At 33.6% G+C, this 12,686-nt stretch overlaps 2 protein-coding genes across 2 annotated transcripts; both read right to left on the minus strand.

The window, feature by feature from the left end:
- On the minus strand, positions 1–888 carry CCL (CCR-like protein). Its single transcript, XM_028062103.2, has 3 exons — positions 604–888; positions 345–503; positions 1–186 (listed from the first exon to the last, which is right to left on the minus strand). Exons 1-3 carry the CDS (start codon positions 786–788, stop codon positions 111–113), a joined length of 420 nt encoding a protein of 139 aa, XP_027917904.1. The 5' UTR covers positions 789–888; the 3' UTR covers positions 1–110.
- Positions 889–1,634: 746 nt separating this feature from the next.
- MGP2 (MALE GAMETOPHYTE DEFECTIVE 2) lies at positions 1,635–10,694 on the minus strand. Its single transcript, XM_028085046.2, has 11 exons — positions 10,350–10,694; positions 10,187–10,263; positions 9,856–9,942; positions 9,660–9,737; positions 9,479–9,570; positions 9,185–9,386; positions 8,842–8,932; positions 3,075–3,133; positions 2,790–2,938; positions 2,531–2,612; positions 1,635–2,447 (listed from the first exon to the last, which is right to left on the minus strand). Exons 1-11 carry the CDS (start codon positions 10,465–10,467, stop codon positions 2,055–2,057), a joined length of 1,428 nt encoding a protein of 475 aa, XP_027940847.1. The 5' UTR covers positions 10,468–10,694; the 3' UTR covers positions 1,635–2,054.
- Between the last annotated feature and the right edge of the window lie 1,992 nt (positions 10,695–12,686).

Here is a 12,686-nt window from a genome sequence, read left to right on the forward strand (position 1 = left end):
TATGAAATTTAGTGTATAATTATTGTAAAATTTATACGAAACTCAACAGAGTTTATATCTAAGTACTGTACAACCAAAGACTTCAATCACTAGAAGTTGATATGAAAAGTTTAGAAGACATTCTTCTGAAACTCGGGCTCACAGAAAGTTCCTCCAAGATCATCACAAGCCTCTCCCCGAAATACCCTGCAAAACACATCCACAATATCATAATGCTTTCCCACTGTTCTGCATTTAAATCTATGAATGAAGTCCATAAAATGAGTATATTCTGAATTCAAAAGAGTGTTTGAAAATTGATCTCAATTGATTTGGTATTTGTAAAAGGGTATCTGTTTGGTTACGTTTGAGGATCATTGTATTCAAGATACTCTCTCTCAACGTTCTCTGTAGCTGTGCGTGGTGTGTCGTTCTTGGCTTGTGGCTGCAGCTTGGCTTCAGGGTACATCTCTGCCATGCAGGCTTCCCCTCCCACAGTTTCACATGCTTCTGCTGGAAACACTCTGAAAACAAAGCAGCCATTAAAACACAAAAACTCAGACATGAAATTTTGATGCAAATCTCAATTTACAAAAGAGTTTTAAGTCAGAAGGAATGACTTACGAGAAGGCCGAGTTATAGTCCACTGTTGAAGTGTCAGGATCGGCGGTTGCAACCCTAATTGGAGAGTAACGAGGGGAGGAGCGTGGGGATTTCAATTTGGTAGGGAAGTTGGTGAGATGGGTGACAGTCTTTGTAGGTGCCAAAGGCACAACGTTGGGGGTAGCAAAGGTTAAAGCTGTTTGCATCTTGAAGGTGTTGGTTTGTTGAACTTTGAGCTTGGATTAAGATTATGAGGAGCAGTGATTCCTATTTATAGAAGAGGATGGAGTGAGATAAGGTTTAGGATGACAGTGCAAGAGTGGAATGAAGTGAGATATTTAAGGTGTAGGATAAGGTTGTCTTTTTGTGTTGGGGATCGTTCTGCTATAGCGGCTTCCATCAACTCCAGATATTTATTATGCTCTTGGAATTTTTTGATCATTGTAATAAGGAAAAATTTACCTTCTTCATCTGAGGTTTTAAATTTAAGTTTTGTAAATGAATAAAGCAATTGTTAGAGAAGCTCTATCCGTAAAATGCAACTTAATTATTAATTTAAAAGTTTTAAGTAAACAAAGTAATTTATGTTTTAAGTAAACAAAGGAATTAAGTTTTAAATCATTAAGTTATAAATTTTACAGTAAAATTGACAAGCTGATAAGGGAGAACAAAACGAAATAAAATGTAAAAAAAATGAGTTTGCTGATGGATTAATTAACAAGGCAAAACTTTTTATCTGCACATCTTTACAATTGAGAATTGCCTAATAGAACTAGTTAAATGTTAGAAGAATAGGATCAGCTCTGAGTATTACATCCAACAGATAACATGCTGCATGAGTCACAAATATTTGAAGAGCTAGTGATCTTCTTGAGGCTGACCAATTAGTAAGCAAATGAAAAGATAAATTCAGCAAAATAACTCAAGCAGCAATTTGTGGTACAAAGCCAGATAAGAACTTAAGAATTGTGGCAAGTGGAGCAAAAGAGAAAAAACATGAATAAAGGGGAGAAAAGAAGCTCAGCAACGAAATAAATACATTGAAAATCTCGTAAAACAAAACAGCTCACTATCATTTTCTTTATCCATTATCACAAAAAAAAAAATGTTTTTTGCAGATACTTCTTTAGCCAATTAATACATTATAGAAGACAGACACCTATCATGCCACAGACTAAGGACTGTCCATTCCAGAACTGAAAAAAAAAATGGTACAACAAACTTCTGGTTCAGAATTCCTGTAGTGTAATTTCTTGACCCTAACGTGAATCACCTGGATTGGTGGAATTATGCATATTCACTCCATTTTTTCACTTGGAGTTGAGATTGGTGCTACGCTCTGGCCGCAATAAGTGAAGAAACAGAACGCTGTTGGGGGGCTATGACAGCAGCCCTCAGAATGTAACTTCATCCCAGATTCTATAGAAGGTTGGGCGCGATCAAACAATAATAATAGAAAGCAAAGGCACCATTTACGCCTCAGATTTTAAGGAATGTCTCACACAGACTAGATCATCCAACCTATTGCCATCCATTTTATATAGAGAGACCCCTTGCATCTGCTTATAATAATCCTGTGCTTCCCGCCTCAAACTCTCAAAAGGCATCACTTCCCATTTACTATAATTTGAATATTTCCTGACATCACTCATGTCTGGTGATCCTGAGACAGGTCCACTGTTATCTGGATCCACATTGCCCCACACCTTACAATTGCCAAACTGTCCTAAATCACCTCCATGACCGTCTTCATTCCTTTTCAAGCGCAAAGCTGCTGCATGTGCTTGCCTTATCATTTCTCTACTAGGTATATCTGACCAGTCTTCCCTCCTCTTAGATCTCATGGGCGAGTGAATCCTGATTACCTGACAATAAAACCCAAATCGAAAACATTATAAAATATACACTCTAAATATATTGTGTATAGAAATTTATAATTAATGTATACCCCAAGACATTCTAGAAGTTGGTAATACGCTCTTCCTTGAAGTGGATTGTGTCCCTTCCTAGGCTTAGAGAAGTATCTTGTCCTATAAGAAAAAACAAATGATAAAAAGGGAAGATAAAAATGTTCGAAAGTCTTTTAGTATCACAACCTTACATTTACAAAAATAAATAAACAAATAATTTAAAAGTTAAGATTTGGTGTATCAATGGAGGAAACACCAAGAATTTGAGAAATAATCAATATCAAAATAGAAACTCACCATTCAGTGTATCCTGGATCAACAGTGAACCCATATATATCAATGATATCACACATGGAGAGCGCTAACTCAATAGATTTCATTCCAGTTCCTTTGGCACCTCGACGTAGTACAATTCCTTGGAAGAGATAGACTGGGTTGGGTATGGTCTGCAATAAAAGGTAGTTTAAAAAAAATGTAGATAAACCTATTCTAGTAAGTAGCTAGGTATCCAGCTGCTCCCATCTGTACTGATATATACCTAAAAGCATTCAATAAAATGGTTATTAAAGAACAGATTATCACCTTTATAACTGCGTTGATTTCTCTGTGTGTCAGACTTTTGATTATGAGAACCTCAGTGTCTGCAAAAGAACAAAAGTGTTAATCCTTTCATATATAGATACCATAAACTAACAGACAAAAAAAAAAGAAAAAAATTAGGATTAAAATCTCATAATATCTAGTGAACTTCTCGATTTCTACTTCCCATGTCTTGAGAAGCCCAGATATATAAATATATTTGTCAACACATAGTTACAGGAATCCAACATTTTATTACATGTTTATCAAAATAGAAACTTTTTTAAAAGGCTTAAATATGTTTTAAGTCTCTCAATTTAATACAATTGTTTCCAATATACTATGTCCGCAGCTGTCAGCTACAATGGATTTTCAATCATGTACTATGTTGTAGAACCCAATATTATTGGAACTCTGTAAACTTTTAAGACTTGTTCTTTTGGAGGAATGCCAAAAATATGTTCGATGTCTACATGATGCATCCCAAGTATGAAGAGTGACACGATCTTGGAAAACATGGAGATCATCTTGGCCCTTGATCTAGATCTAGAATTTTTAAAATTTGAATTTTATTTTTGAATTCTCTTGTTTCTCCTATGTAATTCTCAGCCAAAGCTTGGCCTGAGTGGCTATATACATAGTCACTCCCTCTCTTCGTAAATCATTTTTATGATATGAGAATTTCAGAGATTTGTAGAAGCTCTTGTGAGAGTGATCACTTTTCTAGAGTCTTGTCTTGGTTCTTGGAAGTCAAGTAGTGATTCAACTTTTGGTGCTTATCTTTGTGAAGGAACATGAAGACCCACTACAAAAGTGGCACAATCATTCTTCCATTCTCCAAAGTCTTATTATCATTTTATCTTTGATTTCTAGTTCTTATCTTCTATCCTTAACTTGTTCGATTATTATTTGTGTAGATCTATTCTATCCACAATTTACTTCATGTTCATGATATGTTCATCTACTTTGCTTCTTATTTGTGTTCATATGTTTGAATCCCAGTTCTATTTTTGCTCTTACTCCTATTTAAATCTTGTGCATGGAATCATTGACTCAAGTTTCTCATGAGCTATTTCATGATTTAAAACAAGGAGGAGATTCAAATTGTCGTTTACTTTTGTGTTTCATATGCTTAAATAATTCAATGCATATATTACTCTTATCAATGACAATGACATGATATCCTTTATTGCGGAAGCTCGAGCGGAAATAAGAGAGTTGAAGATGTTCCTTGAAGCCAATTCACAGGAAGAAATAAAGCAAAAACATTATCAATTATATATGGTTTTGGTTTTATGTGCTATGAATCCAGACTTGGATCATGTTCATGATCAAATTTGCCAAGGCCAAGAGATTCATTCAATGGAAGATTAATTACACGATTTCTACAATATCCCTACTCTTAAAAGGAGTGGAAATTTGATTGAATCTGTTGGATCCTTTGTCATGATGTCTAATTGATGGAGAGGAGGACGTGGAAGTCAAGGTGAACGTTGGAGCAGAAGTGGTTGACCTTAGTGTTCTTATTATAAGAGGATGGGACACGCCCAAGAAACATGTTGCTTCTTTGCATGGTTGTCTTGAGAAAATAGTCGATGTATCCAAGCCAAAGAAAATGAACACAAGCTTTCTAAGGATGAGTATCCAGAATACCTTCTATACAAATCCAACAACCAAGCCCAATCATTTCAACACCTCGTACCTCAACTCAACAACCTGCATTTCTCAATGTTTGAATATTTAAGGTCTATGGATAATTGATTCAACTTTTAAGTGTGTCTTATCACATCTCTGGTAATCATTCCTTCTTCGCCTCAATATCTTCCCCAAAATTTCCTCATCTAACTACTCTAGCAAATGGCTCTAAGGTTACTTCCAAGGGAATTGGTCCAATATTTCTCTCTCCTTCCTGAAACTTGAAATGTGTTTTCGTTGTCCCTAATTATCCTTTTAATTAAATCTCCCTAAGTCAACTAACCAAGTCACTACTCTAGCAAATGGCTCTAAGGTTGCTACCAAGGGAATTGGTTCGCTATGTCTCTCTCTTTAAACTTGAAATGTGTTCTCTTTATCCCTAATTGTCCTTTTAATTTTATCTCCCTTACCCTTAGTCAACTAACCAAGTGACGTGAAGCCCAAGGACACGACGACAGGAGTCACTAGAGCATAAGGTGGTTCATCTATTGCAAGCTCAATTGTGGAAAGCCCACCACTTTGAGCATATACTAGGTTGATTACATGTATAACATGCTTGGAGAGATAAAGTAAAATTGTTTAAAATATTAATTAAAGTTAGAATGAGCCCAGAACCGCAAGTTTAGAATGTGTTCACTTAACCACCGGGTCAAATAAACTTTATTATGATATAGGTGTTTTTTTCTTTCTGTACTTAGAAATGAGGAAAAACTTTGAAAATAAAGGTGTATTAAAACATTTTGGAATCAGAAAAAGGGACGGATGATTTTGACAAAAGTGAGAATATTTTTATGCTAGGGTTCTTTCGTGCATCTTGTGACTTTATCAGTGCATCTTGTGACTTTATCAATAATTCACTGATTTTGCTAATTTCTGTGACGATAATCCTTAGGCTTATTTTGTTTGTGGTACCTTCCTTTATCCAAGTTTTCATTGTTACGTTTTCAATTCCTAATTTCCTGTTTAAATTAATTCCAATCCCCAACCCCAATTTCCAACTTTTGAGACAATTCTATTCGGAATTTTATCAGCAAGTCATTGAATTGTTCTATGGCCCTTGATTTTTATTTTTTTGTTGTACAGGAACATGGTACAAGTTGATTGATTGACATGGAACATGAATCTTGAATCCATTATTTAGAAACCAATCCCTCTGTCGTATTTTGCATCTCTCTCCAAACCCTATTTATGATCGCTTAGGTCATCCAAATCTGTCTTAGTTAAAGGAAATGGTGGCAGGACTCACTAAAATATGTTAGAGTGTGAATAATGTAAAAAAAATGTCAATTGGAGAAACATGTTAGATCTTTTCTTAGGCAAAATGAAACAAAATATAACTTTGTTTTTTCCATCATTCACTCGGAAATTTGGTATCCAAGCCATGCACAGCTTTTGGATTCAAATATTTTTTTCACTTTTATTGATCAATATTCTCGTTGTACTTTGATTTATTTAATAAAAAAATTATTTGTATTTTTGTCCATTTTTATGTCCTTTTTCAATGAAATAATAAAATAAATTTGGAGAAATAATCAAAGTTCTCCAAAGAATATTTCTCTAATATCTCTTCTTATTTATCTTCACAAGGCATTCTACATCAATCCACATATCCCCATAAACTACAAAAATGGAATTGAATAAAGAATAATAGACACTTAATTGAAATTGTGCAAACTTTATTGCTTTAATATTCCTGATCATCATTGGGGTGATGATGTTCTCATTACATGCTTTCTCATAAATAGAATGTCTTCCTCCTTTGTTTAAGAAACAAATCCTCATTCTGTAATTTTTCCAACTAAACCATTATATCATACTTCTTAAGTTTTTGGTTGTACTTGTTTTTCTCAAGATGCCTCTCCAAGTTTGGATAAGCCTTTAGTTCGATCTATCATGTGTCTTACTTGGATATTCTCATACTCAGCAAGGGAACTAATATTATTCTTCAAACACTAAACAATTATATGTTTTCCGATGTTACTTTTTTTTAAAGGAACCCCCTTATTTACTTCTTCTTTACAAGGCTTAGATACTATCCAATTGGTTTTACTTTAGCCCATTGTTGGTTCCTCATCATAAGTCTCCCAACCATGAAGACCAATCCTCTTCTTAAACCAACATTCGCCCCAAGTCCTCCCCACAACCTTGTCTCACATATCTCCACAGGACACAGAATATATCCAACTTTGCATGCATAACCTCCTTATTCATGTACTCCTCCATTGACCTCCAATAGCATGGATCCCTAGGATGAAAGCTCTAGTTAGCCTATAACTCTTAGGAAAGGTATTTGATCTACTCGTCCTCCACTGACTTCCAATACCATCCTCCACTGACTTCCCATCCTATTTATAATTTGTTGTGTTATCATCATTTATCTCCGTCATATTTCTCTTTGTATCTTCTCTATCTCCTATTTATGTTTCCAAAAAATATTTGTGAAACACTTGATCGTCCTGTATAGCAACAAAACATGATTGTTAAAAGCATACTCTTGAGCAAAGTGGTATACGACAGTTGGTTCATCTTCCTCTAGGAAAAAATGTTGTTGGTTGCAAATGGACATACGCTATCATAGGCATTTAGTTCACTTTCTACATATACATATATATATATATATATATATATAGTGATGTCAAAAAAATTCATATCCGCGGATAAAATCCGCAATGAGTAAAAAATGGATATTGAAAATAGATACCCGCGGGTAATGAGTACTGGTATTTTTTATACCTGCATGCTAACGGGACGGGTACGGGTATCATAGTATCCGTACCCATGGATACCCGTACCTACTATACTCTAATTTAAATTTAAAAAAATTATTAAAACATTAACACATTGATTTTGAATGGGTTATTTTTTATCAATTGATTTTAAATTTTTTTATTTATTTGTAAATTGTCATTCAATAATATTTAAATGAATTATTTTCACTTTGTTTGAAATTTATAAACGTTATGCATTGTATTTTTATTTGAATTTATGGTTAAATTTTTTTATTAAATATTAAATTTCTCTTTGTAAATACCTGCGAGTACCCGTAGATATTACAAAAATATACGGGTACCAACATAACGGATATTCACACGGATATGGGTACGGGGCGGATATTTATCTAGCAAGTAGGGTACGGGGCTACTACCCGTACCCTACCCGTCCCGTTGACATCCCTATATATATATATATATATATATACTATATATATATATATATATATATATATATATACACACACACACACACTACTGAATGCCAAAAGTGTGCAACAGTTTTCTTCTCAATATCCCAAGAGTTAAGTGCAACACAAATGGTGCAGCTCATGGGAGTTTTGAACACGCTACCAATGCATGTATTTATCTTAAGGCACTAAAGGTGATTTTTTTATGGGAGGATTTGTGGCATAAATAGGCCTTATTGTTGCATTCCAAGAGATGATCATGGCTTCTATTATAGCCTATTGAACAAGTATATCGAAGGGGATGGGGACGATGCAAACTTTGGTAGGAATGAGAATCGAAGCTTGTGATTGAAGCTTCAAAGGATGTTCATCCTGTACCATGGAAAATCCGAGGGAGATGGATTAGATGTCTTCAACTTTGTTCTTCTATGCATTTTTTTTTTTCTATATCATACTTATAGAGAAGGTAATATAGTCTTGATAAACTTGCCAACTATGGTTTTGAAGAAAAACATGAGTTTTATTTGTTGGATATTATGCCAGAATTTATTAGGGAAAGTTTCCTACGAACAAGTACGGGTTACTTGCGTTTAGATTTTCTTGATTTTGTTATTTAGAGGTTTGACCTAGTCCCTTCATGTTTTTGTTGGTAATTCTTATTTTTTAAGTTTTTTATATATCTTTTGACATGTTACAAATGATAGATGGACATTCAATTGACAATCTAGTTAGGATGTCATTGTTCCGTAGTGATTTTTTTGCATGCCAAATCTTTAATAGAAAAATTAAAGCTATATTTCACACTGGATAGATTCCCAATACAACTAATATGGCCCAAAATTTCAACAGAAGTTTCGCATCTTCGTTTAAATATTATAAAAAATAATAACTTACCAGATCCTTTTAGAATAGGGACCATGTTACGAGCAGCACCTCTGACAACTAGACGGAAATCCCTCTTAAGACCAACATATTTGGCATATTCCTACACAATTCGTAGAGACAAAATAAGTATCAGCGACCTTTTTAATAGCATATCAGATAAATGCACTACAAACTCTAATACTGTATCATTTTTTGGCATCTTGTTCAGAAGTAAAAATAATAGATGGATATTGCAGAAGCAAGTGGTCAGTTTCATCTATGCTTTGGATAAACTAACAGGATTTCAAGACAACGGAAATGAAAGAAGAAATTGTTAAAACTTTGCCCCATTATGATGGGTTGACATGTATACCTCATTAACAGGGGCCTCATTGTCTCGAATAACAGCATCATGGCTATCAATTTCTTTCCCGAATGTAGTCTTCAGAAGGTCCCCAGAATTCCCAACAACAGCACAAGTTTGGAACTGCCGTGGGTGAAATGGGGGCTTTGCAGGTAATAATACATTGAGGTTCTCTTCACAAAGAGTCTTGTTGATGCACTTCTTTGTCCCCCTACAAGAAGAAAAAGCATTAGCGCACACACACTAACTGATAACACATGCAACCCAATAAACAAAATTGAAATAAGGTTTCAAGATCCTTACAACTGTGCTATCCTTTGTGGAGCATAATCCACCCAACCACCAGGTCGAGAATCAAGATACTCTCTGGTCAACACAGTTGTCATGTTCCGATACTGCAACATCTCAACATATCAGCCGAAGTAAATACTCATTCTGAAAGTTCAAACTAAACAGGAACAAAAGGAGTGCCATGACAATGCACCTGTTCCCACAACAGGATTGCCTCACACACATCATATGTGTACTCCAACGGCTCAAAGTGCTTAAACTGTGCGTTGTACTGCAATAATTTAAACATTGAAAAAAAAAAAAGGGAACTCAACAGTTTGACCATTAACGAAACATTAAACCAAATAAGTGTTCTCAGAACTCAGAATTGAAGAGACAGAAAGACATACCCAAGAGCTGTTGGTACCTTCAGGGTATTTAAGGATCAAATTACAATGATCAATAATATGAGCAGTGAGTCCTAGCCCCCTATTATCCTGTTTCAATTTCCAAAATCAGCTCATATCTTAACACAACTATATTCTATCTTCTTAAAAAATAAAAAACGCACAACAAGACTTAGATTCAGTTGCTTATGTGTTGTTTATGTGCCTCTCCTATCAGAATTGGAAGTGAGTGTAGCCGGAGTTACACATCAATAATAATGAGAAATGATAAGATAAATAAATAACCACATCAGTATTATTCATCAGGGAGAAATGTTTCAGATCGAACAGTTACCACACATTGCTGAACACTGGACTGAAAGTTAGACAAGACGCGGATAATTTCGGATTTGCGAGCCGAAGAAAGGGACCCTGAACATGCGAATTTAAAAGGAAATTAAGAAAACAGAATTAAAATGATTGATATTACAAGTGTGGTGTGGTTACGGCGAAAATACCTGCGAAGAGAGAGGATTGGATGTAGAAGAGGAGGAGGGAGAACAATGCGGCGGCGAACACTAGATAAAGGACGGTGGGTCGCCGGTTAAGGGCTGAAACCTGCTTGTGCTGCCTCATTGGTGTTTGGGTTACGCTCAGAGAGAAAGAGACAGAACAATGTCATCTACATCGGAATGAAAATGTGGCAGATAAGGAACAGCTTCAGCTCTCCGAAACGACGACGTTTTCTTCTCTGGCGAACGTCACCGACTTTCTTCGCTTCTGATGAAAGGAATCGGAAACGCAAAAGCGCGTTTGGATTCGCGTTCTGAGGGGACAATCGCGTTTTAACCTGGTGCCAAATCAGACCAGGACTACTGATTTATGAGTGTGTCTTTATATATATATATATATATATATATATATATATATATATATATTTGATTTGTCTATTTTCCTCTTTATCTATTAATATTAACAGTTATTCTACGATGTTTTATATAAAATTCTAGAAACTTATAAGTTTTTTCTTTTTTTCTTTTCTTATCTTATCATGTGACTAACTCTTGGTTTAATCATGTTTTTGTCTCTATTTTGGAGTTAAAATCTTAATTTGATATCCAAATTTTTAAAAGTCTCAGTCTCCTCTTTTGTTAAAATGTCTCAAGTTTGCCCTTTCTGTTAAATCTGGATTGACATCCTTAGAGGGAGTGTCACATGTCAGTTTCTCGACTTTTTGATTTTTCTTTTGAATTTTTTATTATTATTTATTTTTTTTTAATTTCTTTTAAAAAATAAAAAAATTTGCCACGTGTCAACCTGTCATCGTGCCACGTGGCAGAGTGATGTGGCAGTGATAATGCTAGGTGTCAGTATTATGCCAGGTGTCATTTTCTTAGTCTCAATTTGGTCCTTGTATCCTAAATTTTGTCTCAATTTAGTTCCTATTTTTGTAAAAATAATCCAATTTTGTCCATCTCCAAATTAAAACAAAAATTAATTTTTATATAAATGTTATACAAATATTTTATTAAATTTGATATTTTTATTACATATTTTTAACATAGGGCAGCAGTTTATTCAACTTTACTTAAATTTTTTTCAAATTTTAAATTTGTATGTTTTTCATTCTTATATGAACTAGTTAATTTATGAATTTTTTTTCTATTAACATTATTTTTTTTTAACAACTTTAAAACAATTTTAAATAAAGTTCAATGTAAAATATTAATTAAATGAACTTAATTTGGTTAAAAATATTTACTTGACATATTAATTTTGATAGAATTATTTGTGTACATTTATATAGAAATTAAATTTGATTTCAATTTGGAGATGGACAAATTTGTTAATTTTTACAAAAATTGAGACTAAATTGAGACAAAAATTAAAATAAAGAGACCAAATTGATAAATTGGAACGTGTCATTGTCACTGCCACGTGACACGATGACAGCTTCACACATGGCAATTTGTTTGATTTTTTTTTTAAATAAAAAAAAAATAAAAAAATAAATAAAAAATAAAAAAATCTAGGAACTGTCACGTGACCCTCCCTCTAACACGTCAACTAAGACTTAACAAAAAGGACAAACTTGAGACATTTTAACAAAAAAAGAAACCAATTTGAAACTTTTAAAAATTGGGGACTAAATTGAGATTTTGACTCTAAAATATGGACTAAAAACATGATTAACTTTTTTTTTATCATAGTAGCTGCTTTTACCACTAAAATGCAAGTATTCCATTTGTTTATTTTTTTCCTTGTCGAAACGTTCCACTACTTTTATTGTACCTTTTCTTTCTTTTATTTCTGGTTAAGTGCTAAGATTTATTTCCTTACAACTTTTGATATTGTAGAAAATTAAATGAGATCCTAAAGCTTTATATGTTGTAATCATAATTACATTTTTGTTTGAAGTAGATTTGGGAAAATGGTTACCAATAGTAATTTTGCCCTATACATATAAATTTATGGGTTTTCCATAATTGTGACATAATTTATATCTACAATTTCTTTTTCTATGTAAAAGAAAACACCATAGTTATATATTTTTAAAATGTGAATGCTTATTATAAATGAAATCACAATTCTAAATTTTCTTTTCTTTTCATTCTAATAATTTTATACTCAATTTCTGACTCTCATCCTCGTATCCTTTAAAATAAGAAAATGAAAATGATATTCCAACATAATTTTTGAACTCATTTTTGACATGGCTGACGTGGCTGGCTTTTTTTATTTTTATTTTTTTTTAAATGAAAATTAAGTGATGTGCACGTGTCTGGAAGTTACCCTGAAACTTCTTTTTGGCAAAATGAAATGAGACGGGAGAGAGAAAGGGGAGAAAGTGTTGT

This window comes from Vigna unguiculata, chromosome 1 (assembly GCF_037176805.1).
Source record: "Vigna unguiculata cultivar grain cowpea cultivar isolate G323 ecotype 2 chromosome 1, ASM3717680v1, whole genome shotgun sequence".
Classification (NCBI taxonomy): domain Eukaryota; kingdom Viridiplantae; phylum Streptophyta; class Magnoliopsida; order Fabales; family Fabaceae; genus Vigna; species Vigna unguiculata.

Bases quoted from the DNA above. Each gene is read 5' to 3' on its own strand.
- CCL (XM_028062103.2), bottom strand. From the start codon at position 788: ATGCAAACAGCTTTAACCTTTGCTACCCCCAACGTTGTGCCTTTGGCA. The intron at 504-603 runs GTAAGTCATTCC...CTTTGTTTTCAG, and splicing joins GACTATAACTCGGCCTTCTC to AGTGTTTCCAGCAGAAGCAT. The intron at 187-344 runs GTAACCAAACAG...TGTGTTTTGCAG, and splicing joins GAATACAATGATCCTCAAAC to GGTATTTCGGGGAGAGGCTT.
- MGP2 (XM_028085046.2), bottom strand. From the start codon at position 10,467: ATGAGGCAGCACAAGCAGGTTTCAGCCCTTAACCGGCGACCCACCGTC. The intron at 9,738-9,855 runs GTATGTCTTTCT...AAATTATTGCAG, and splicing joins AAGGTACCAACAGCTCTTGG to TACAACGCACAGTTTAAGCA. The intron at 3,134-8,841 runs GTAAGTTATTAT...GTTCTTTTGCAG, and splicing joins CCCTATTCTAAAAGGATCTG to ACACTGAGGTTCTCATAATC.